The sequence below is a fragment of the Osmerus eperlanus genome, chromosome 8 (assembly GCF_963692335.1).
Source record: "Osmerus eperlanus chromosome 8, fOsmEpe2.1, whole genome shotgun sequence".
Taxonomy (NCBI): domain Eukaryota; kingdom Metazoa; phylum Chordata; class Actinopteri; order Osmeriformes; family Osmeridae; genus Osmerus; species Osmerus eperlanus.
Window position 1 is genome coordinate 9901431 of NC_085025.1, and position 26432 is coordinate 9927862.

Here is a 26432-nt window from a genome sequence, read left to right on the forward strand (position 1 = left end):
GGATATTACGGCGGGGGTGTGGTTTCCACTTAAACATCGATGTACTGATGCGCGTACTGTACAATTGGGAGTAGACACTGTTGCGGAGGGTACTTTTAGTCATTGAGAAAGGACACCAAATAGTTTGAACGTACAGACGTAAAAATTAATTGTGGAGTAATTTGCAGTTCAACACGTTTGGTAAGTAGCATGAGTTTATTTTTTACATTATTCCGAAACCATACTGTGCACTCTAAAGAGTACGTTTGGGGAAACATTGCAGCACTGCAACTTTGTTTATCATAACCTTTACATACTGTTCACTCCTTTGTCGACTCACAGGCAACCCGATTTCCACTCGAGCAGCTTTTTCTCAAACATTAAATTGAAGTACGTAACCCCCATTTGATGTTATATAATCATACTAAAACGGAGAAAGTTTAAAACCAACCTTCCCGCTAGATTGACTGATGCACCGTTTCGTTTTGTTGTAGCGTAAGTCTCTTGGCAGTTTTTCAATAATTCAGTTTCTCGCAAAATGGGCATCATAGTCCTTCATACTGCCATTATAGACATTGATTGTATAATATACACAACAATATTATTTTTATTTAATCATATTAAGTGCTCTCTTGAAAGTAATGTACAACTGCCTATTTCTCCCCCTTGATTGCACTAGATTCGATTTGAAAAATATATGGTCATGTATCATATGAAATTACTCTGACCTGTAGAACTCCATTCCCCAGTTACCAACCAATTTTTTTTGCTGTCTGAAACACCTGCTGTTCTTTGTCTTCCACCCACTCAATCATTCACAGAAGGTAAAGTTACTGTTATATCCTAAAGGTTACCGGTTCCCCATCCCCAAGTGTATTTTACTATCATATGACGCCCAAGACCATCCTTGTTGCCAACTCAACACTAATTTACAGCAAAAAATCCAACAAGAAATTCACCTCATGTTGGCCGTGTAACTGTCTCTATTCAGCCTCCATTAAAATGCTTGAATCCCCCATAACCACCTGAGGTGTCTTTGTTGTGGTGGATGTGGTGCAGCTGAGCTGGGGAAGACCTAAACGCGTACAAAAGGCCAACTGGAGTCCTGGAGTGTGGCGGCAGGCAGCTCAAAGACAGCCCAGCGCCACAGGGAGGCTGTGGCATGCTGATGGGCACAAAGAGAACTCTGTCAGAGAAACCCAATCCTGTAGTCACCACTCCATTGCTTCTACCCATGTAGAGACTGCATCTGCACACACACACACACACACACACACACACACACACACACACACACACACACACACACACACACACACACACACACACACACACACACACACACACACACACACACACACACACACACACACTCTTTTATTGGTGATGCTGGTGGCCACACCATACTGTGTGCTTAGAGGATTAGAGGTTCAGTGTGTCAAGTCAAAGAGGACCTTTTGAAAGAATCATCTTTCAGCTGTGTGAAGATTTCTTGCAGTACATTTGACACATAAACGGTAAAGAATAATGTGTATGTGTTAGTTGTTTTCATGATATGCTATTTTCTGATGTCAGTGCTACTTTGCAGGAGCACATTTCTAGTGTGTTGGTTGATGTTATCTGCTGAGTGGCCCCAGTGTTTCACTTCAGTTGAGCATGGGCCCCGACCATTACCATATGGTTATCAGAAGGCACGCCTGGCAGGCTCCGCATGGCCCTAGTCTAATGACTTTGGTCCACCTGATTATTGTTGTTAGATTGAAAGCATGCAGTGGTCTACCATAACTGTGGAGTGTGGAACGCCCCCCGTAGTCCAATAACAGTTCTGACCTGTGGACTGACAGGTTTTCTAACCAAGCTAGTTACCTTTGTGCACGACCAAGTAACACTCATGTCAACTGCTGTTATTGTTGTAGGGAAATTAGACCCCTTTCTGTTATGTCTGTATTTTACTTAAGACCAAATAAATATTATGAGGATCCCTGACCCCAAGGACTGTACTGTGTTGTTATGGCAATCATAGGCATCATTCAACTTCCAGTTAGGTATTTTAGGGGAGAGTTTTGTTCCAAATAAAAGGAGTTTGGACAGTGGACAATACGGTAACAGAAATATAGACGTCATGGAAATGGCATTAACCCTAATCCAGTGTGCCCTTAACTGGTCCCACAGTGGGACTTTCCATTATTTTGCCGTCTAATTTGATGGTCATTTGCACCCCACTGTCAAACGGGTCTCGACCTCAGTGACCATATGGTCAATGGTCCTAGCAGCTTCAGCCCTTTTAGGTCCTCAGATAATTGTATAATGAGCTCCATCGAGCTGCTTTGAAGATTTGCATTTCAAAGGCCAGTTGACATTTCAGTGTTGACGGTTGATGGAAAGCTATGTCTTGCGGTTGCACCTTCAAATTGACAGCCCGGTGACAGTAGTGGTTTTGGCGTTTAAATGAACGACCAACTTGTTCAAATGGTTCTTTGTGTTAACCAGGTAAAAATAACTTACCCTAGATCAATAGTCATGAATCATTACCCTTTTTAGTCTAATGGATAATGATGGCTTCTCAGATGTGACCAGGGAGATGAACCTTTAAAGTGATCACTTGTTTTGCCATATGTCCCCTAATGGTTTAACATTCTGTTCCAGCAAGGTAATGAATAGAATGTTGAATGGTCTGTGACTAACCCTTCATTATGCCTCTGTCTTGTTAATGAGAGACAATACAAGACTGGTAATCGGTACAACTTTCAATCTACTGCCATTTTCAGTCCTTGTAGTGTACAAGTGAATCTATTTAAAAGTATTAGAAATCTGTTACCTTTTGGACTGAAGGCGATGTTATGTTTACTTCTGTTGGGGGGTATGTTCTTCCTTGAGAAGATGGAAAATGTTTTTGAGTAAGTTATGTGCTGCTGGCCTCTTATCAGCAATGTTCTCTAACTGAGTTACCGGCCTAAATTGAACAGTTTGAATGGTAACAGTGATGAATGCAGCAGCAGTAGCCCATTGTGCAGCCTATAACAGGCTCTCTACAAAAGCCAAACATATGCTCCCATAGACTTGGAAGTCGACATGTTAATCCCAGGTTTGTTCTTGTCTTTCATACAAAGATGATGAAGTTGCATCAAGAGGTGGGCTCCATTTTCCAGACCTAGTCCGTCTCAGGCAGGGAGCCCAGCTGCATCTCTGGTCCAGTGTTGGAGTGCCTACATGTCTCTGTGGGATGAAGAAGGTCCCTCTCTATTCAGCTGTGTGAACGGCTGCAGGCTGGAATGTGTTGTGGATTTTCTACCTAATTAACCCCTATTTTCTCATGCAAGCAGGCCGTTTTTATTGGATGAAGGAATGTATTAGGCTTAGCTGTACCAAGGGTTTGTTATTTTGCGCAAAGCCACCTCGCTCACAACATCAGACTGGGTGTACCAGGCATGAAGAAAGCGTGTCATCTGTTGGTGGAGAGCCCCTATACTATATTGCATTGTAAGGCACGCGAGCAGCCCTGATACCATCTGTATTTCAACCACCTAAAACTCAATTATGGGAAGGTAATTCCCCTGGCCAATAAACATAATTGGTTCATATTTTCATCATAATGAAGACTTAAATGTTGACCTCGAAGGGTTAGACATTGAAATGAATTCCAAGGAAATGTACTGAGTGATTAGATTATATTTTATTGTTGTTGAAATTCTGCTGGAGGCCATGATATTTGGTCACTGTTTTTATGGACATTTAGATATCAGAATAGAGGCTGCTCATGATCGGATGTGAAATTCATGGGCAACTTGTTCTGCTGGATGTTCGTCCAGCGAGCTGTGTTAAGTATGCTGAAGCCACGTGACTGCAGGGAGCTGCGGACACACTTTTGGGGAACCAAAGCCCCATTGAGTGTCATAGAGTACATGATGCTGAAAGTCAACATGGAGAGGAAGAGAAGGGTGCTGTCCCCGAGCATACCTTAACCCAAATTAAACAAGGCATACACTGTTCTAGCCAAACAGACACACACACACACACACGCACACACACACACACTTAAGCACATCCTCTCTCCTATTGGGAGGAAAAGTAAATTGTGGATTCAGCTGAGTTATGTGTTGCTGGTCTGCTCTCAGTCACTTCAGAGCACCAGCCCGGCGGGGGACTCTCTAAAAGGGACAAAGGACCAGACTTTAAAGGGCCTGAATATGAATTAGGCATACATAATTGCTCCCTCACTTCTACATATTGCCCTTTAATGAGTCATGAGTAATGTCAGCCGAGTGGGCGATCCCACCGGCTACTTACTGTAAGTTGAAGTGCCTTAAGCTGTGCTGTCTTGCAGTAACTGTCGTTAGTTTACAGTGTACATATTCTCTGTAAACATGGAGACCAGAAGTCTGCTCTGTAGACATGGATCTCCAGAACCCCCCCGAAAACACCACCACCACCTCCACCACGAATTTACATGATTTACAGGGATGAGGAAAACTTAAGCATGTAGCCTATGATAAAGAAGGATGACTTGGTGCCCACATCTGTAATTTGGGTAGTCCTCTGTCTACACCACTGGTCCTGGTGTCTTTGCTGGAGAGCTGAGGGGGTTTGGGTGAGGGGGACCCTTTCTCCTGACACGGGTGGAAAAACTGGCTGCCACGCCGCAGTCCAGCCACAATGGAAACCCGTGGCTGTCATTAGCCTCTTATTGATGCTATTTTACAGTAAATTGGATCTTATCATTCAAACCAATGCCGGGGCCAATCGTCTGCCTCTTTTAGTGCTCGCCGCATGGTCATTGAGATACAGTCCAATCTCCTCTTTCAGTTCCAGGCTTTGGTCACACTGGGCAGACCATGTACTGTCAGCCTTGGCTAGACCAGATGGGCAAAATATTTCTGTTTCCATCTGAAATCCGTGTCAAATTGACGCCATGCTAATTCTTTCCCTCTGGAGAACCAGCGACAGAACTAGAGACAGACAAGCGCTCGTTAATGTCAATTTTCTCTCCCTATCCCTGGAGAACGACGGCCAAGCGGTTTCATAATTGCAGCGTTTGCTTCCATTCGTACACAGAAAGACAGACCGGGAGGTGGTGGAGCAAGTTTCTTCGAGTGAGTTTGAGTATCCTTCCTCGTTGTTGTTATGACATCATCGCTGAGCTTTTCCCAGGCCTCCCTCCTTTCTAATGAGAGGCCCATAACAAGGCCTTGTGTTTCACCAGTCTTTATGGCCCTCGCAGTGCCACAGCTGCATTTCATTACCTATCTAATAGTCCTCCTCTCCCGCTCCTTCACTCCCTGTTCCCACAACAGATAAGCCCACTCTTACACACACACACACACACACACACACATACACACACACACACCATCAGCTGAAGCTGAGTATTTTTGTTCCTCAACTTGTTTACAAACATAGACATGCACTCAAGAGCACCCTCGATCTGCCACTTATGAATCCATCCTGCATCTAATTTCCTCATAATGGGGTCCCTGCATGTCACAATAACGTTCATATCCGGCTGCCTCCAATCGCCCAGGGACTCATCCATCCACGCCAGCTCAGCTGGAGCTCTATTCCCCAGTGAGAGGGCCGGGGGGCCGGGGAGAGGCCTTACAGGAGCTGGGGAGGTCCACTGGGGATGGGAGCTGGACGTGAGTCGGGGCCCTGTGAGGTTCCAGGGTTTTCAGACAACCCCCCAGTCTCATTAGATTTGAGTTTATCCCCAAGGGGTGAGTGGTGGACGTAATACCCCCAGATTAAGGATGTAACGTGCACTAACCGAACCTCCCCCCCTTCCTTCCCCGTCGACTTCCCACAGTAGATTTATGAGAAAGTCAGCCAAGCCATCGTTTATCACCGTGCGTCGCACTAGAACACAAGGGGGGTGATAAGGGTTAAACGTTTCAGGCCAATGCAGGCAATGGCATCAATTCAAGAGTGGATTGTGTAAAAGGCGAGTGTGTCGGGGAGTGCACAAGTGATTTCACGAGAGGGACACATCTTTTACCGGTGCGTCAGTTTTTTCCACTCCTCGCTCGCCACTCCTCCCTCCCTTCACTGTTTTCTTCTCCCCGTCTCTTCTCCGACAGCGCACACGCTGCAGTACAAATGCTCTCTCTCTCTCTCTCTCTCTCTCTCTCTCTCTCTCTCTCTCTCTCTCTCTCTCTCTCTCTCTCTCTCTCTCTCTCTCTCTCTCTCTCTCTCTCTCTCTCTCTCTCTCGGTTTTCTTTGGCACGGCCCCGACGCTCCTTTCAGGCTCCAGCCGTCATTGTTTTCCACTGCGCGCGCCGGCCTCCCCAGCCTCTCCCTGGCCTCTCCCCGTGTTGTGTAAGAGGAGGGCTGGAGTGAGGAAGCCTCTCCTAAATCCTCTGCGGTTCCTGGTGAGCTCAGCTCCGTGCCTCTACTCCCGACGTCGCCCCCTGACTCGGGCGGGCGGCCTGTTATGTAAGACGAGTCGAGGGGCTGGTTTTGGGGGGGGGGGGTTTGTTTATGTGTTCCCCTTTTTCAAAGAGGAGAGAAGTTAGCTCGGAGCTGTCATGCTTCAGCGCTCCTTTCAGAAGTGAGGGACGTGTTTTGAACTTCAGCTAGAGTGCAGAATTAAATGTTGTTGTGAGTTCCAAAATTAGACGATTAGAAGATATTATGTTACAAGAGAGATTTAGCAGGGCTCTTCAGTTGGTCCATCAGGGGGTTTGTTATCATGTTTTACCCCGACCGTACGTTGACAGCAGGACAGGAACAGCAGCGGACGGGATGTTTGACCCTGGGAGACCTGTGACTCACATTCTGGATAAGAAAGGAGCACTCCAATTGGTTGGAGACCAGCTGAGGGGAAGACGCCTGCCGAACCCTACCCGACTGAGGAAGTGACTACATCCTGTGTGTTGTATTTGCTTTACTATGTGTGTGTGTGTGTGTGTGAGCGCTCACTCTTGTGCACGTGAGAAAAAGGACCAAAAAAAAAAGTGAAAAAAAAGCTTCACGTCAGATCACTCAGATCAACCTCGCCTTCTCATTAAACGGACGGGTCAGCATAATTCCTAAGCCGTGTGTGCACAGCCCGCGTGGACTCTGACCGCCAGCAGGCCTTTTGTCTTCAGAGTCTCTGCCAGAGGTGTTTTTGCACAGCCCGTCAGACGAGGAGATCCGAGCTGCTCTCCCTGATCAAGATCATTTCCATGGCTGTGGGCCGGCAGTATAGGCCTGCCAACAGTGCTCAGTCAGGCTACAATACCCTTCATGAAAATAAAACAGGGGAACACAATTGGTGGATGTGGTCCAGAGGTTTTCAGTTGCTGTACTTTGCCAAGTCTGCTGTAAAAGCTTTCACATTCCTCCCGGGCTGAACAGTCATTTACCAGTGACCTTAAGGAGAAATAGGCGCGGTATTCAACTTTAAGCCATTAAAATCCGGGGATTGTTGTACTTAGTTTTCTAAATGGCCCCATTCTACCGTTATTGTTTAAGTGTACTTTGTGCACTCAGTTGTGCACTCAAATGAGGTTTCTGTGGCGCGCACAACAGATCGATAATGCTAAGTAGATCTTAAAAGGAGTCCACTGACCAAAGACAATGCATCGCCATAACCCAGCTTAGCCAAAGGAGGTGCTTGTTTGAGTGTGTGTTTGTGTATGTTTGTGTACATGTGGGTTTAAGCTGGTGCGAGTGTGTCGGTGTACATTTGGGTTTAAGCTGGTGTGTGTGGAGGTTAGTGTGTATGTGAGCTGGTGTGTGTGTTTGTGTTTAGAGGGGCATCGGGTTGGTCTGTGGTATCCCTGTGTTGACATGGGCTTAGCCCTAACCGCTACATCCTGCTCATTAGCGAGGGTGGCCGTCCACAGCTCCAGCCCAGGTGTGCGGAGCCTCTCAAGCAAACACAGCACGGCTCCTACCACCGGACCGCAGCCAAGTAGGGACTCGGAGCCAAGAAGCTGAGGCTATTACCGACACCAGATACAGTCTATGAGCTCATTCAGTCTGGACCATCCACAGCTCTCCATCTTCTCCCCTTGCTCCATTAAAGCCCATTTGTTTACATTACATGGCTTCCTTTTGAAGATCTGGCTCGACCAGAGGAGGGTTGCCAACATATGGCTTCTCTCAGACAAAGAGCATGTGCGACCGTCGCCATTCATCCACCACCAACAGTGTGGCACAGTGTTTCCTCATTTAGCTTGGCATTGTACCCAGCATGTGACGGTCGGCCTTTCCGTCGCCGGCTCTCGTCGGAGTTCCTCCAGCTTCTTTAGATATTGAATGCGGCCCATTGATGGATGGAGCGAGGGCCAAAGGGGGCTCGGCGGCGGCATCTGGGGGCTGAATAGAAGGGCCTGCGCCGGGCACCCGTCCCCGCTTTGTAGCCTCGCACCCCCACCCCCCGACCCCCATCCCTCCCCCACCCCGGCCCCCATACCTCCCCCCCACCGGCCCCCATCCTCCTCCCCCCCTTCGGGACAAAGAAGCGCAAAGAAAAGAGGAGTGTGTGCTCTGTGGAGGAGAAGCCCTCCCCCCCTCTAGCGGGGCTCGTCCTTCACTCCCCACCATGTATGGTATGGGAGGAACGTGGATGTTGCCTGGCTGTCCATCCAGGGGATGGATTCCAGGGTTCTCCAGCTCTGTGTATCAGGGTAAATCTCCTGGTCGCAAAGCTGGGCTTTATATACCACAAAGGGTCGCGATAGAGTTTGACGCGACCCTCACCCCCTGAACACCATCGTGTTTACTAACCGCCTGGACAGCTGCACTGCTGGATTGATTTCCTGAACTCTAATTGACAGATCATTTGATTAAAGCCCTTTTGTTGGTGTTGGGAAGTTGACAGACACAGTCAAAAGGTGGACGTGGCTGGATGTGGCTAAAGGGAGGTCAATTAGATCAGGAAAATAGGTCAAATGGATTTGGGTAATGGGGACAAGCTAATTTAGCATTTGCAAGTAAAGTGCTGTGTTTGTCAATATTAAAAAACACATGCTTGAGAGAATGTAGAAAATCCCAATCTGCCTTTACCTGTAAAAGTCTGAATTCATACTTCTAGACCAATCAAGATGGGTCAAACCCCATGAGACCAGAACTGCCTTATATGGAGAGTTCCAGGTGCCCTGCCTTGGAGGGCACAGCACATATGAGCCAGTGTTCTTCAGTCTGTTTGATGGTCCAGAGGAGGAAACAGCTGCAGGACCACACCAAACCTAACATTTGGCCCCGCCTGGGTCCAGCAGGGGCCCCCGCCTGTCTGCCCACAGAGAGAACACAAGGGCCCCTCTCACAGTGCTGGGGAGGAAACAAGACCCTCTCCCCCTGCCTCAGCCCCAGCCCCGGGTCCAGCCCCGGCCCTGGCCCTGGCCCTGGCCCCGGCCTAGCCTCCAGCCCCAGCTTGAGTAGACTTCCTCTGACGGAGCAGCCCGGCGCCTGCACTGGTCCTTATCGAGGCCCTTTGTGCTTTCCCATGGGAAGCGGAGCTCTCACCACTCCCCTGGCCACCCCCTATACAACCAACCACTCAACCCACCCGCCTCTACACTCCCAGACCCAAGCCTGCCATCAGACCAGGGAGGAGGTGAGCTCCTCTTGGCTGGCTACCAGAGGGAGGGGGTGAGGTTGTGAGTGTGTGTGTGTGTTGGGGGTGGGTTGAGAGAATTGTTGTCTGCTTCAAATGGCTGGTTTCCTGTGACTGTAATGTGATATGATGTCGGTGAGAGTTGTGTCTGCCTAGTCCGCCAATTACAATCCGTGGAATTCTTAGCAGCGACCAAACTGTTTGTTTGTGGAGACTGTTGTTAGGGGTTTTGTGTTTTTATTCATGTTATTACTGGCCTTGTATACAGGTCATAGTTGCATTTGAATAGTGCTATTAATATACTAAGCAGCATGTGTTCATGTCATACAATTGTTTTAAATGAATACGTGCACTGGCAATGCCCAGTGGGAAAATCCTTTCCTGGATAGCCTGGTGTTATTTGATCATCGGACTCATCAGACCTTGACATGTTAACCAACGTTTTATTTAGTCATGGATGCCGAACACCTGTGGCCAAAAAGAATCCCTCGTCCTCTCCTCTGTGTTTCTCTCTACCTCCACCCTCGGGTGTGGGCGCTTGTCCATGTGTCCATCCATGCATGTGTGTGTGTGTTCGTGTGTGGCTAGCCTGTGTCCTAAGTTGCGGTGTAGCAGTTGAGGTATTCCAGGTCAAACAAGAGACCCAGTCATGGTTGACTCCCAGGTGGCCAGCTGCCATACCCACAGCCTCGGCCTCCATAATCACCCCTGCACCTTCACCCCCCCCCCCCCCCCTAACGCTCTCACCCCCTACTCACACCCACCTCAACCCCCTCACACCACTAACCACACCCTAAACCATACCCACAGCCTCGGCCTCCATAACATAATCACCCCAGCACCCCAGACACCCCCACTCCCCCATAACCCCCTCACCCCCACCCCCTCACACCACTAACAGCATCTCACACCCCTGGCTGCAGCAGAACAGCACCCTCAGGCCAAAGCCATGTATTGTCAGGTCCCGAATTAGACCGAATGTAGACATTGTGTCCCGTTTGTAGTTGTTGCTTCTAAACAGAATGTGCCGTGACCGTAGCGAGTAACGGTGTGGCGTGGTTGGTGTGTGTTGAGGTTTGTCTGTGTGTTGAGGTTTGTCTGTGTGTTGAGGTTTGTCTGTGTGTTGAGGTTGGTGTGTGTTGAGGTTGGTGTGTGTTGAGGTTGGTGTGTGTTGAGGTTGGTGTGTGTTGAGGTTTGTCTGTGTGTTGAGGTTGGTGTGTGTTGAGGTTGGTGTGTGTTGAGGTTGGTGTGTGTTGAGGTTGGTGTGTGTTGAGGTTGGTGTGTGTTGAGGTTTGTCTGTGTTTTGAGGTTGGTGTGTGTGTGTTGAGGTTGGTGTGTGTTGATGTTGCTGACGTCCACACATGAGGCTGTTGGCAGTTCTGACGTCCCCAGAGAGCTGGGAGGTGTTTCTGTTTCCTTTTGTTTATGGTGTTTCTGTCCTTCCTGTTTCCGGCCCCAGGAGGAACGCAGCAGTGGAGGGGGGGGGGGGGGGGGGGTCATCACTACAGATCCTGACACTGTAGGGGGCTGGAAACACACCCACCATAGCCTTGTGTGTCTAGATATAGCTGCATGGGAAATGTATATTTTTTATAATTAGTGTGTGTGCTTTATTGTGTTTGATAGAACTAAATATCACGTCATCTTTAATCAACATTGCTTCGAGCCCTTTTCACATGCAATCACAATAAGGCTCTACAGATGTCGACACCAGAGCCCCAACATGAACTCTTAGAAAGACCAGTTCATTACTGGGGTGTAAAATGCTCCCAGGGAAAAAAACTTCCAAAAATGGAGGAAGTCGTAAGAGAGGAAGCCTCATTCAGTCAAGGATCCTCTCCTCCAAACGCAGTCGCACGGACAGTAACGGTTGTCATCCATGAGTCAGATACTGCGACTGTAGCGGTCATGAAAGCATTGTACTAATTAGATCGCAAAACTTGATGTTCCTGTGTGTGTTCCTGGCTTCGTGCCAGCGTCGCGGTGACATGTCATGTGACAGGTGTGGAGTGGATGAGGGCTGGAGCCCAGCCTGCTCTTGGTTTGGTGTTTTGGAGGCTTGGCTGTTTGGAGTGTTGTCAGGATCAGCCATGCCCTGTCGACTCCTTATCCAGCTAAGGTCATGTGCAGCAGGGTTGTTTATAGTCCCCTCCAACACGGAGCAACAGGCGGGAGGAGACGGAGAGGCAGGGAGAGGGGGAGGCCTCCTCTGGCAGCCTGAGCAGGCTCTCTCTCTCAGTGTGACAGGAGAAAACAGGGAACCCTTCACCATGGGTCGAGTTAGGAGTGTTTGCTCTGATCCACTTTGATCTCGAGACGCATTTGAATGGACGCGACGCCCGTGTCAAGGGCAGGTGGCATTCCGATGGACGAATGCAAACATGCTCGCGGGCACACACACACACAGAGATGAATGGTCTCTGAATGATAGTATTTTGTGTGAGCGAGAGCAAGTCCTCATTGCAGCTGGGATGCATTCCGCCGCAATATGTCGGGGCTGGACTGCGTACAGGGGAGACTCATTGTGCCTGAAGAAAGCCGGGGTCGGGGGGTGACAGCCTCCAGCCTCGGAGGCGGCAGATGGCCTATAGCGCCGTCACACAACAGTGCAGCCTCCTCCACCATTCACACCCGCGCGAGCCGACCCCGCGGCACAAAGCGCCGGCTCCGCCCCCCCCCACAGCACAGGCCCCTCGGTGTCGAGCGTCACGGACATCGGCCGGCTCTCAGAGAAAGCGGTCGCTGGCTCGGGCCACCCGAGTGCAGCCCGCCCTGGTGATGGCGCTTTGACAGCTGTGATAATGACTATTCTGTCCTGGAGAATACCTCCCCCCCCCCCCCCCACCTGCTGCCTCCTCCTCCCCAGGAAAGTCATTTCTCTGCCGTCTAATTGGACGTTAAAGCTCTGAAGGATTCTCCCCGTGCTTCCTGCTCTGTTTAAATGAGGAGGTCAAAGGTTGTGTTTGGGGAAAGGGGTGGGATGTATTTTACTGGACTCTGCCCTCCTTTCTCCTCTCCTCTCTTGGTGGAGGGGCGCAGGGACAGGATAGGCGTAGCGCGGCGTTAGTTACCGCAGGAACTCTGTGAACCACCGTCCACTCTGACCCCTGACCCCTCCACTCTCTCTAAGGAAATGAGTCCTTTGCGAGACGTAAAAGTCCCAGAGTCTTTATCTTTGTCAGGAAATATTGCGGTTGTCATTATTCATTTGTGTCATGTTTTTGAGAACATATTTAAATCTGTTGACAGCTGTAGTGGTGGTCCCTTAAGACTTTGTTGTCCCAGTGACCGATTGGATCTGTCAGTCTATCATTTTCACTTTGTGTGTGTTGTAGCGTTCCTGAAACCTATTTTATAAAATTGGGGGCGTTGGGAGTGGCGCCACCTAAAATAGTACTGTCCGATGACTTCAACCTTTAACGTTGTTAAAGTGAAGAAGAAGAAAAAAGAAATAAGTGGAGAGAAAATTGCTTGGAATTCCAGAGAACCAAAAATAAATAAGAGACAGAATGAAGTCTGCTTTTGAAAAAGGTCCTTGGGCAGCGGTACGTCATGGAAGAGGGTCTGGAAGAGGGGGGATGGAGAGTGGAGAGAAGGAAGGGTGGGGTGGGGGGGGGGGTGGGGGGGGTGGAAGTAGTGGGGAGGCGTGTGGTGGGGGTGTTTAGTTTTTGGGTGGGGGGTTGGAAAGAGGGTCCTGACCACAGTGGGCTTCACACAAGGCCAGTCTGTGTGGAGCTAACCCAAGCCCCTCCCTCCTCTGTTTCCCCTACAGATGAGCCTGCGAGAGAGAGAGAGAGAGAGAGAGAGAGAGAGAGAGAGAGAGAGAGCGAGAGAGAGAGTGAGCGAGCGAGAGAGAGAGAGGGCAGATGCGTGAGTGTGTGTGAGTGAGCGAGGCGCTCAGTTTGGAAAAGCTCACACAACAGCACAAAGCTGGCGCGCGGGACAAGGGGGAACACAAGGGGATTATGCCGAAAAGTGCCTGAGTTTGTCCCACGGACCTACAACGGGTAAGACAAGATTTGTTTATACGTCGCTTCCCTCGCAATATCCTGCGTACCAGATGTGCACTTTTTATCCTCTTCACTGTTTCCATCTTTGCTTTCATCGACATCATGTCTCACTGGGGTTCTATTTATAACAGATCAGAATGGGAAACACTGACAGCCAGTACAGCAGCTTTATGGCTCCGGGGAAACCGAAATCCTGCACTCTAAAGTTCCACTCCAGGAAAGAGGAGGTGCAGTCCCCCCACTGCTGGTGGAGGGGGAGTGAGGCGGGCTCGGGGTACAAGTCTAGAGGGGCGGGGAGGGGCTACCTGCCCCAGCACAAGAACGGCCAGCCTTACGGCCCTCGCCACTACGAGCACCTCGCCAAGGGAGTGGGGAAGGGGGTCCCCTGCGGTAAGCCGCGACCCAGTTCCCCGCTGACGTACGGCCAGGGCGACGCGTCGCGAGCCGACGGCCATCGCTACGGTTACCTGGAGAGCAGCGGCGAGAGCGTCGGGGCGAGCGCCGGCGGGCGCCGGAGCCCGGCGGGGCGCGGGGCGTCCCTGCGCGAGCCCCCGGAGAGCCGCGGCAGCCCCAAGGTGCTGCTCAGCAAGGACGGCAGCATGCGCGTGGAGTTCACCAACGCCAGGAGGGTCCCCGCGGAGAGCCAGCCCCTGTCGGGCCACCCCTCGGCCACGCAGGAGCCCTCCCTCCGGACCAGCAAGGGCAGCTCGCTCAGCTCCGAGGGCTCGTGGTACGACTCGCCGTGGGGAAACGCGGCCGAACTCGCGGACAACGTGTTCGCCTGCGCTCCGCCCGCGGACCCCGGCGGCGGCTACGCCACCTACTCCTCCATCCGGACGGAGGAGACGGGCTGCGGCTACACCAGCAGCAGCGGTTACAACACCTTCTCCTCGGCACGCACTGATGACATCTCCCCGGGCTTCAACACCAGCCTGCTGTTCCAGACCGAGGATGGCACCAGCCAGTACGCAAACACCGGCTACAACAGCAACGGCTACAACACCTGCTCCTCCGGCCGCACTGAGGACAGTGGCATAGGGGACTCGGTGATCCTCCACCCAGACCAGAGGGACTTCAGCCTGGGCTCGCCTCCCGTGTCCCTGGCTGACCTGTACGGCACGCCCAGCATGGCTGCCCCCTTCCCCACAGCCCGCTTCCAGGACGTCCCCCAGCACCGGGCCTCGCTGGCCTCGGTGCTGGACGCCGTCATCCAGGAGGAGGGCCCGGACGAGCAGCGCTACTCCTCACACACGTTGCCTTGCCGCAAGGCCGGGCCCGTCGCCGCCACCGCCGCCGGCGGCAACAGCAGGAAGGACTCCCTCAAGAGTCGAATCAGACGGCTGAGTGACTGGACAGGAAGTCTGAGCAGGAAGAAGAGAAGACTACAGGTGAGAGGGGAGGAGAGGAGAGAGGAGGAGAGAGGAGAGGAGAGAGGAGAGGAGGGAAAGGAGAGAGGAGAGGATAGGGGGTGACGGAGAGACCTCGGTAGAGAGAGACTGAAGGGTAAGGACTGGGCATGTACAGATTTGATCAGATTACTGGCCCCTTCTTCTACCTCCTTAGAGACCCCTGCCTGAGTTTGTCTGATGGTAATCTCATTGTTGGAGTTGTTTTGGTCACTGTGGTGGCTGCAGGCTCTTCTAGATGTCTAGTCTTGCGGAACACAACATTTCATTGTTCAGACACGACTGTCCTGTAAAAGTCACAACAATACCTAGTTGATCACATGAGTCACATCAGTCAACTAGGATCATCTGAGATAGCGGTAAAGATCATTGCTTTAAACAAAATGTCAAATATCTCTGGAACTTAAAAGGACGTCATTTACAAGAAAAAGGGGTAAACCTTGTTCATGGGATAGTGTTTTCAGTCTTTTCCAAAAGGAAAGAATAGCTTCAGATCCGAATACCGTCTGACAACACATTCTTCACCACAGTGTGGCCTGGATGCATTAGGGGGCTTCATTTATTGTGACGGAGGCCAAGAGAAGGAGTAATGAAATAACAAGACTCATCATCTTCCAGTCTTCCAGTGCCTTGGCTCTAGAATGTGCTGGCTGTAAATCAAGCCTGCAGGCCATGTAAGACGAGCCCTCATACCTTATTCTTTTGAAAGGAAATGCTTATTGATAGCGATTAAGGAACTTTAACAGGGACATGGAGTGATACATGGTCCTCCTCCTCACGCCATTGAAAATATGTGTAAGATATTAAGACACAACCTCTGTTTTGGTCCAGATGATATCAACGTCTTTTATTTTCAAAACAAGTTGTTCGAGCTATTGATATCTGGGGTATTGCCGAGTTTGATGAATGTACTTGCAGACTAGGATCATGTTATGTTATTCAACAAAGCGTCACAGTTTCGCATTGTAGCCGATGAATGTCGTATAACTGTGATCTTGGGCGTTGCTTTTGACCTCCGGTTAATAATAGAGCTATTACATTTTTTGAATTTAGATAATTTTTCACACAATGGACTCATATTTCATATTCCTTCAGGAGCCGTGTGGTGGGGATATCAGTGCGGTCTTCTGTGGCCCCTCGGACCCTGGCTCGGCTGAGCCAAGCTCCCAGGTGACCTGTCCCTCATGGAACCCCCTACACACCCAGAACCAGGCCTTCTCCACCTGCTCTGGATCCATCCGCTTTCCTCCGGGCCAGCAGAACCCCAACGACGCCCTGAGGCAGAACATCTATGAGAACTTCATGCAGGAACTGGAGACGGGCGGCGGCGGCGGCGGCAGTGGGCCGGAGCGCCCCGAGCCCTCCGAGGAGGAGGGAGACGGGGAGGAGGGAGGCGGGGAGGCCGGGAGCAGCAGTGGAGGCTCCCTGGGTTCTCTGGAGCAGCTGGACCTGCTGTTTGAGAAGGAGCAGGGCGTGGTGCGCAGGGCGGGCTGGCTCTCCTTCAAGCCCCTCCTCACCATGCACAAGGACCGCAAGCTGGAGATGGTGGCCAGACGCAAGTGGAGGCAGTACTGGGTCACACTCAAAGGTACCTTTTGCTCTCCCTGCACACACACTGGAGATAAGCCTCCTGTAGAACATGAACAGGTGTTGGATGGGTGGATGGACCGGATGGATGAATGAATGGACAGAAGGAATGAAAGAAAGAAACGACTGTGTCTAAACTGCTGTCCACCTCTGGTCCAGGCTGCACCCTCCTGTTCTATGAGACCTATGGGAAGAGTGGTCCCGAGCAGGAGCTGTCCCCGCGCTATGCCCTGCTGGCCGAGGACAGCGTCGTCCAGGCCATCCCCGAGCACCCCAAGAAGGAGAACGTCTTCTGCCTTAGCAACGCCTACGGAGACGTCTACCTGTTCCAGGTGAGTTCCCTCCCGCTCTCCTCCTGACTCTCCTTCTCCTCCGTTTGAGCGGTGTCACGGTTCCAATCTGCAGAGCCTTGTCTTCGCGTCTGTCTTTGAAATGTTGAAATCTGCAGTGTGAGTGAATGTGTAGGGAGTGTTCTGCGTATAACTGTAAGAAAGGGTTAGAGAAGCGTGATGTTGGCACGTGATAGCTCTTCCAGTCCGGGCCCCATGCTATGTCCATGGGTGAACCACAAGCCTGGACTGGCCTCTGGTTCATTTTAGGATTTTTATGTGTGGCTGTTGGGGACAGTAATGACTGTGCTGGTGTAACTCATATCCTGCCCATACTGCCAACCTCTCAGTTCTATTGTCCTCCATCATGGAGTTTAAGTGATGGGGTTGGAAGAAGAAAGTTCTCTCCTGTTGGCATAGAGCTGTTGACCGCCTTTTTTCCAGACTCCACACAAGGGAAAGTCTTGTCTCCTTAATGTCCTTCGCACCAGTTTTACGAGCGTGAAAACACTTTTTTTGGTCTTCCATTTGATTCGGTTACGGAGTGTTTACCAGACACACAAATCACACCGTCGGTCTGTCTACCATGCATCACCATGGCAATGGGAAGGGGGGGGGGGGGAGAGTGTCTTGGCCCGGCTCAGCGAGAGAAGTGGGGGGAGAGGGGGGTGGGGCGGAGAGATGGAAGGAGGGAGGTGATGAATGTGCAGTGGGGCTTTTGTCTGGCACTTAAGGATCCTCGTCTGCCCGGGAGAAAGGCCCGGTAATGAGAGCCGTGTTTGTCCCCTCGCTCCTGGGCCCTGACTCACCTGGCTTGCTTCCCTCCATCCCCTCCCCTCAGGCCGCCAGTCAAACCGACCTGGAGAACTGGGTGACGGCCATCCACTCTGCCAGCGCCTCCCTCCTAGCCAAGCGGCAGGGCAAGGAGGACACGGTGCGTCTGCTGCGCAGCCAGACCCGCGCCCTGCTCCAGAAGATCGACATGGACGGGAAGATGAAGAAAATGGCCGAGCTGCAGCTGTCGGTCATCAGCGACCAGAGGAACAGGAAGGCCATTGAGAGCCAGGTGAGTGGGGGGGGGGGGGGGGGGGGGGGTCCTGGGGCGGATATCCCTGTGTGGAGAGATCAAAAGGCTGGGGCGAATCTCAGCCGTTCAGATAAAGCGGTGAGGTAAATTGGTCAATTTGGTCATTCGTTTCTGGGGTTGAAATAGGAACCAGGGTGTTTTGCAGCCGGTGAAGATGAGATATCCACCTGTATGGCATCCTCCTGGTTCTAGGCCTCTGACCTCTGCATCATTACTCTAAGGCGTCCTTATGGAACGTCTTAGAGTCTGTCTTGGGGAAACACTGTAGAAAATACTATGTTGCCGTCGCATGTGCAGTTTTAATTAGTGTTCCAGATGTTCTTCGCTCCGCATAGAGCTTCACTCTGACAGGAAAACCAGACGTGGCCTTTTAAAAAAAACGTAAAACACCAAATGCTGATGTGTTGACAGTGAGTCAGCCTGTGGCCCTGTGCTTACCATTAGACTACCCCCTGCCTACGAGAAAACAAGAGAGGGTTTACTGGAACCGAATTAAGGCTACTTAAAGATCCTTTGTTCTTAATGATACAGGGTTGCGGGGGGCAGGGGGGGGGGGGTGCAGGTCAAGGCCAGTTTGCGGGGAGGAGGTGTGTTGGGGGGGGGGGGGGGGTAGGGGATCAAACCCCTGCTTGGATCATCTCCAGGCCCCTCGCTCTCTTTGATGTTCTCTCTCTGAAAGTGATACCAGCGCTCTGCCATTTGAAGTGTAGCTCTTAGGGTCTCATCTCTAGATTAAACTCTTATCTCACCCCCGTTCAGTCAATTACAGAGCTCTCCTGAGTGAAGTAGACGAGAGAGAGTCCATGCAGAGAGATTCCTTTCGTTCCTCCACACGGGGTGCAGTGACAGATTAGATGTGGCGGTGTGAGACCCTTGTATTGAGACCCTTTGCTGAGGGCCCCATCCTCCTGTGTCTTGACCTTGTATGTGTGAATGCGTGTACGTGTGTTTGTGTGTGTCTGCGTTGTGTGTGCGTGTGTCTGTCACCCCCCAGATCCTGCAGTGGGAGCAGAACCTGGAGAAGTTCAACATGGACCTGTTCCGTGTACGCTGTTACCTGGCCAGCCTGCAGGGCAGTGAGCTGCCTAACCCCAAGAGTCTCCTGGCCGTGGCCGGCCGGCCCTCCAAGATGACCCTGGGCCGGCTGGGCATCTTCTCAGTGTCCTCCTTCCACGCCCTGGTGAGAACCTGCAACACACTCCCCCCCCCCCCCCCAACACACTGCCTTTCTATGAGGTTTCTCCGAAAACCCAACGGAGTTTGATGAAAGTCCAACTGCTTTCAGTACGATTGAACTTCAGTCGCGGAAATCCACCGGGCTCTCGGCTTCTTATGAACATAATCTTCGGATTGGGTCGTGAAGTACAAGACTCCAGTAACGACCCGTTCTCTTCTGCGCTCAGATCTGCACGCGTGACGACGCGACCCTGCGGAGGCGTTGTCGGTCTCTCTCCCGGGGGATGCGCAACAAGAGGGGGCTCTTCTCCTCCCTGAAGGGCCTGGACAGCCTGACCAAACACAGCCGGGAGAAGAGGCAGTCTGCGTCCCAGGTACTGTTCCATTTGACCGCCCCTGGCCCGCCCTCCCCGTCCCCCTGTTATGTGAACAACACGGTGGAGCAGTGACGTGAAGCTGAGTGCGAAGCTAGCTAGCCTCGGTGGATTAGCCTGGCGAAGATTGTATTAGACTGGTTTAACCTATCAGCTGGGAAGGATTTGTGGGGGGCTACACCCTTTTGGCTGTGCCGGGCGCCCCATTTGCCATTTGCCTCTCTCCTTTTTATCACCTGTATAAACAACGGTTTACAAGGGACCCCTTGGCTCCTGACTGGACGGCACGTTTTTTTTTTCCCCTTTCCGTGGGCCCTTCTGTTTGGAACAGAGGGGCTGTTTGATAAACCCGTTGGGGCGGTAGGTTCCTGGAATGTGGTTTAAGCGTTCCTTGTGGGCCGTGACCCATAAATCACCCTCCTAACCCCCCCCCCCCCCCCACGTGCCCCGTGCTCGTCTCTCGTACTCTGACTCGCAAGCTTTCCAGGGAGGGGAGGGGAAGCACGTCGTACAGCCGTCTTCTGAGGAGGTTTGGAAGCGGTCCCGGGTAAAAGCGTCCAGAGAGGGAGGACGTTGTTTCCCCCGTCGGGGATGTGGCGAGCTGCTGATATCTCCCCATCGTTCATTACTGTGTACACAAGCCAGCTGCAAAACAAGCCCGGCTCCACTGGCCTCCGTTAGACCCTTCAGAGTGGTCTATATTTAGACTGGGGGACAAGCTGTCATCAATGTTACCCCTGATGGAGGACCTATCTCTCTGCTCCCCCCCCCCCCCCCCATCAATGATTTGGTTCTTCCAGAGTGATAACATACAGACATGTTCTCCTTCCAAACACGTGCTTTCTGTTGACATTCCCTCAATGTCCTTCATGTACACACACATACACCCGCTCTCAGCCTAGTCCTTCATGTACACACACATACAGCCGCTCTCAGCCTAGTCCTTCATGTACACACACATACAGACGCTCTCAGCCTAGTCCTCCATGTGCACACACATACAGCCGCTCTCAGCCTAGTCCTCCATGTACACACACATACACCCGCTCTCAGCCTAGTCCTTCATGTACACACACATACACCCGCTCTCAGCCTAGTCCTTCATGTACACACACATACACCCGCTCTCAGCCTAGTCCCGTGGCATGGCCGCATGATGGTTCAGACAGAGATACAGCAGTTGATGATGCCCAAGGGGTGTGCTAATGTGTGACATGTCCATATATGACTCCCTCCTGACTGGCAGAGAGAAGGAGAGAGAGAGAGAGAGAGAGAGAGAGAGAGAGAGGGGGAGAGAGGGAGAGAGGGGGAGAGAGAGGGAGAGAGAGAGAGAGAGAGAGAGAGAGAGGGAGAGAGAGGGGGAGAGAGGGAGAGAGAGGGAGAGAGAGGGAGAGAGAGGGGGAGAGAGGGGGAGAGAGAGAGAGACCTCCCCAGCAGTCAAAGTCATGAGTCAGAGAAAGTAGCCCTCTCAGACAGGCCAGTCAGTGGAACACAGAGAGAGGAGCCATTACTACACGCCATATGTGGTTAATTGCAGCAAGCTGCAGCAGCGTGCCAGTGGGAACAAACAGATGGTTGGGGTAAACCACACTGTCCACTAAACGTCCAGCAGCATTATACCAAGGGGGGCGGGGGTGTGTGGGGGGTAACTCTACCCTCCCTGCTCTCTGCCAGCAGCCCACTTTTATGTGAGGGGGGCGGAGGAGGGAGTTATGTAGTCAGTCACAGAGTATATTGTAATTGCTTCCAGAGAGCTGTGATCGTGAGGTGACATGAATCCCCCACTCCCCACCTCCCCCCCCCCCCTCCCCCCAGACACAAAGGACCGGAGCAAAAATGCCGGATCAAAGACGAACTTGTGTTTAGGCGGGGGCACTAATGAGGGCACTTTCATTCTGGGATGCCGTGATACAGAATCACGGTTGGCGCAGGCATGCCACCTGACCTACGTGGAGGTCCTGTCCACGGTCTTCGGTGCCGGAGGGCGGGGGGGGGGGGCGTGCGCGGGTGTGTGTGTGTGTGTGGGGGGGGGGGGGCGGAGGGGTGTCAGACTGGCGCGTATGGCTAGAGGAGACAGTCTCCATCCTCTGGCAGGCCTGATTACGGCTGTTCCATCTGCCTGACTCCTAGACCTGTAATTTCAGCTGGGCCAGACCGCTCATTTCTTCCCATGACTCCTCTGGGTTCATTTTGGTTTCTATCTGGATCAGAATTAGTATCAAAGTCTTTGGTTTTAGACAGATAGCTTTTAATTACATGTAAATATAGACCCCTGTTCTGTTATTTATAGAGTGCATTTTTCTCCCGAGTCACTCTTGTGAATGTGTGCGTCCTCTTCCTGTGTCGCAGATCTTCGAAGGCCAGAGTTTCGGGCTGCGAGGCCCCGCCCCCAGCATGTGCAGCTCGGAGGTACGGTCGACCTTGCTAGATTAAACACACCTTTTGTTGTCTGCTAAACGAATACAGATTCATCATCCAACGCTTCACTTCTTGTTTGCGCTCCCAAACTCCTCTTACATCCGGTGGTACGTGTTCAAAGCCAGACGTCGCTCATCACCTCCACCCCCCCCCCCCCCCTCCATCCTCTTGTTGAGTCTGCCCCCATGTGCCCCCATGTGCTCCAGGTGCTGGGGTGATTTGTGGCCCGTCCATTCCTCAGACTCCGTAATCCCGGGATGGGGAAAGAGTGTGTGTGTGGGGGTGGGGGGGGCAGGGGTGGGTGGTGGGGGGTGTCTCCATTCACACGGACCCGGGCCCTAGTACAGCTGCCACAACAGCCTGCTGCTCTGTTGACTCTGCCTCAGTGCAAACAGGCAGGCGTGAGGCGGGCTGTAGGATCCTTTGGGGGGGAGGGGGGGGGGGTGTGCTTCTGGATGGAGTTCCTTTATTCCACTAGAACACCATTGTCACTCAGTGTTAATCCCTCTGTGCTGTCAGAGAATGCCTCTCCACTTGCCAGCGTGCACACACACACACACACACACACACACACACATGCTGACCTGTTGCTGAGTGTATTCAGTGGCTTTTGGCTTTGGTTCAACAGACTCATAAAACAGCTGTGAGGGACATGTCAACATAGGTATCTTATGGGTTCTAAACTGCTTTTAATGATAGATTTTTACGTTGTCGGTTTGTCGGTGAAGTAAATATTTCATGTTTAAGTGCGTTCTCAGGCAGAGGTCCGCTAAGACAAGATTTTAACAAAGTATTTCAGAGATGTGCTCATTTATTTATTGAGCTACAAAGTATGTCCACACGCTCAGAAGATTAATAAACACTTTCTCTCTTTTTTCCCCTTTTTTCTCTTACTCTTTGTCTCCTTTTCCTGCTCTAAGAGGTTGGACATGCCTTCCAAAACACAGCCAGCAGCACCCTCTGAAGGCCTTCCGTGGTACTGCGCCTTAGAACCTCCAGTCTGTGTGAACATGCCCGACAACCAAGCTGTTACGCTGTCCCTAACGCCAGACCTGCTCGTATCAGACGTGCTGTCTTTGGCATGTAAGGTAAGTGCAAACTCTCCCTTCTCATCACTAAACCATGTTCCACACAAACCGGGTGGATCTGAAACCTCAGTGTCAGCAGATTCCCAGGAATCCTCTGGTGTCTGACTGGTACGGGGAAGAGATGATGGGGGAAGGATAGCTGTAGGGTGGCTCAGCCGGTTTAATTGCTCTTGATACTTTCATCATTCATACCTTCCCTCCGTAAAAAGAGCTGGTTCACCACATCCTGCTGGCTGAAGGGGATTCCAATGCCTCCTTATTCATTCAGTGGAACAAGCTTGTGTCTCACTTGATCTTTCTCTCTCCGCTTCCAGGAGAGGCAGCTGGACCCCAGCCTGCACTGCCTGCGTGTGAGGAGGCGACCAGGCCAGGACTGGGACATCAGCACCCCAGCCCCCAGTGACCCGCTCAGAAACCTGGTGAGCCACAACATTCAAAACGGCGGTGCCCAAAACCCCACCAGTCACTATCTGTCACACAGCACTGCTGAGTGGGCTGCCCTGTCATTGTCACTACTCCTTATTCCTGCATCGCAAGTGTTCCCTCTGAGGACATTACACATCGATAAGATGTGATCGATGATGATGATGATGACGATGTTGCTCTGGACAGGTGTATGAGGAGCTGGAGGTGTTCCCTCTCAACGTGTTCTCCATACGGCTGTCTCGCCCTCACAGCGCTGTGGACTTTGGTGAGTTAGACATTAACATTGGATTTGACGGGACGAGAGAGAGAGAGAGAGAGAGAGAGAGAGAGAGAAGAGGAGAGAGAGAGAGAGAGAGAGAGAGAGAGAGAGAGAGAGAGAGAGAGAGAGAGAGAGAGAGAGAGAGAGAGAGTACAGAGGCATGAACATGGAGTCCCAGTGCTCTGACCTGTTCTCCCTCCGTCATGCAGGGTTCGCTGTCACCGGCCACGTGGACGGACTGAGGAAGAGCCACGTGTACGTGAGCGAGGTGAGCCCAGCCGGGCTGGCCGTCACTGAAGGTAGGTCCTGGTACTGTCCCCAACACAGGCCACTGAAAGACAACAGCTACATTTTCCAATCGAGATCACAGACATATGTAGATATCGATATATCTACATATATCTACCATATGCAATGCATGCTATAGTTTGAGTTCACTCTGCGTGTACATGTCTCAGTGCTGACCGGTGTGATCGATCCCTCTGCAGGGCTGCGGGCCGGGGATGAGATCCTGGTTCTGACGGGGCCAGCGTGTCCACGCTGGACCTGGGCCTGATGCAGGTGTTCTTCAGCCACCTGAGCCTCCAGCTGCTCCTCAGACGTGAGGAGACCAGCTCCCAGGACCTCAGCTCCGCCTGGCCGGACTGTGACGTCGGCGAGCCCTGTGCACCTGCACCCCCGCCCCCCCTCAGCCACCCCGCTCCCTGGCCCGCAGGTAAACATCGATGACATCACCAGAGCCACATGCTTTTCCTAAAAAAAACTTTAAAAAAAACTCTTCTGTTTGATTCTAGATTGTTCTCCCTGCCACTAGAGAGCATCAGAGAGCAGTGTCCTTCAGCCCAGTTACCTGAGGCAGTGTGTATATGTGTGTATGTGTGTGTGAGAGGGAAACGCCTCACCACCCAGTGTTGCGGTGTGTTCAGGCCTGGCTGGGGACACAACACCACGCTGCTCTAATTAGTGGGCCCTGATGACAGATGGCAGGTTTCACTGGGCAGCGCGACACAGTCGCCGGCTAAATGTCCTCATCGTGACCACAGTAGCTATTTATAAAAATTCCGGGAAGACAATCAAGGATATTTATGTTTGAAACGAGTTTTCAGATTGTGCCGTGGGTATTCAAGGTTTGGCGTCCTCGACCATGGAATTGTGCCTGTGGTAAAGCAGTGAGATGACAGCGATGTGCTGTTTTCTTGTGGGCCTCTGGTGTGCCGCGTTTAGAAGCCCTTGGGACAGGAGCGCGAGGCCAAATGCATTGCCTCTCCCTACTGCGTGTGTACTGAGGTTAGATCGTTGACACCAGTCAGGTCCATTTAACTACCCGGCAGCGATGCCCCTTCCCTGGGGAAGACAGCTCCACAACTGCCTGGAGCGCTTCAAAACCCAGGAATTCTCCCTCAGCTAATGTCAGCCATTTATGTCTTCTCCTCCATCTTCTCCAGCTGATTATTTGGTCCCGTCTGTCTTTCCTGTTCCTCAGAAATGACGCTGGTCGCCCAGGAGGTTCCAGAAAGTTCCGTCGCGTCTGCCGTTGACGACACGTCACCGCCCCCACGGCCCATTGATGACACAGAGCAGCTTGCACAGGTGAGCTGGAGTGTGTGTGTGTGTAAGCTAAAGTAGTTGTGTTGTGTTTCACAGCGTGCCTACTGTGAGTAATTAGGATTTACTGGTGATAACAACTTGTGCGTAGTAGGAATCCAAGACACATTTGGACTCTGTCCAAAACTACAGGTGACCCCAAACCTGACCTACTGACATATCACATCCTATCTAAACAGTTTCGTGTGACGAGAAAGACTGCTCATTTGAGGGTGAACAATACAGACGTGAAAAAACAGAATACTTCCCCCAGAAGCATTGAAATACCTAAATACTCCCTCACACCATTGACTTCTTTCCTACCCTGAATTTAAACTCAACTCAGCCTCAGAACTGCAAATCAAACACTATTTCCTCTCGAGTCTTATAATTCACTCTCTCTGCTTTCACTGGAATCCCTCCTTGGCTAGCTGTCCTTGCTTCCTCTGAGCCTGCTCAAGCCGAGCCAAGAGCAGCCCTGTCAGCACATGACCCCTGAGCAGACCGCTAATCCAGGCTTTACTCCATAAGTGTGTATGACTGAGGGGGAGAGAGAAAATAGAGCTAACCCAAGGATTATGGCTATCAGGGGGGGGTTACTACGCCTGGTGCTGGTGTGTAGAATACCGACTGTGTTCAGCTACAAGTGTAGCCAGTGGCAAGACCCCGGCGCTCCGCTCCCGTCCGTAGGGGCCATGTGCGGGGTGCTATCCCAGAAGGAGGAGGGAGAGGCTGGACACCTCTTCTCCAAGTTCAGCCTGACGTTCCCCAGACAGTCCTTCAAGGACAAGCTGACTGGGGCGCTGTACAACGCTGCCTCCTGCATGGTCTGCGGCCGGCCTGTCGACGGGATCGTCCTGCTGGTAACAACTTTCCCGGGACTTCCGTATGCGTGTTTTACCTGGGCTGTGGGTTTGCATTGGCACTGTGCAGTGTGTGTTCACTATTAACTGTGCTTATGTGTGTTTGTTCGGCCTGGGCAACAACACCAATCTGCTATGCGTGCGCTAGAGCTATAATGCAATTGCCTGCTCTAAAGCAGGCTTTTTTAAATATTACTGTAGGAGGAGAGTTGAGGTAGGACTTATGCCCTCACACTCCACTGAGACGTGCAGAGGAGACTGCGATAGGAAATAACTCATAAATGTTAATGCTTATGAAGGGAATCTTT

At 51.7% G+C, this 26432-nt stretch overlaps 1 protein-coding gene across 1 annotated transcript in view; it reads left to right on the forward strand.

Annotated features, from left to right (window-relative positions):
• Nucleotides 1-48: 48 nt before the first annotated feature.
• The window catches only part of LOC134024621 (rho guanine nucleotide exchange factor TIAM2), a 31354-nt gene continuing 4970 nt past the window's right edge, over nt 49-26432 (forward strand). The window contains 16 exon segments of the mRNA XM_062467186.1: nt 49-180; nt 13290-13524; nt 13659-14915; nt 16029-16521; nt 16680-16852; nt 17691-17915; nt 18931-19116; nt 19340-19486; nt 21836-21895; nt 22825-22992; nt 23307-23411; nt 23605-23683; nt 23887-23976; nt 24166-24195; nt 24198-24392; nt 25161-25267. Of these exon segments, the coding sequence (XP_062323170.1) occupies nt 13665-14915; nt 16029-16521; nt 16680-16852; nt 17691-17915; nt 18931-19116; nt 19340-19486; nt 21836-21895; nt 22825-22992; nt 23307-23411; nt 23605-23683; nt 23887-23976; nt 24166-24195; nt 24198-24392; nt 25161-25267 (3309 nt within the window). The 5' untranslated portion in view covers nt 49-180; nt 13290-13524; nt 13659-13664.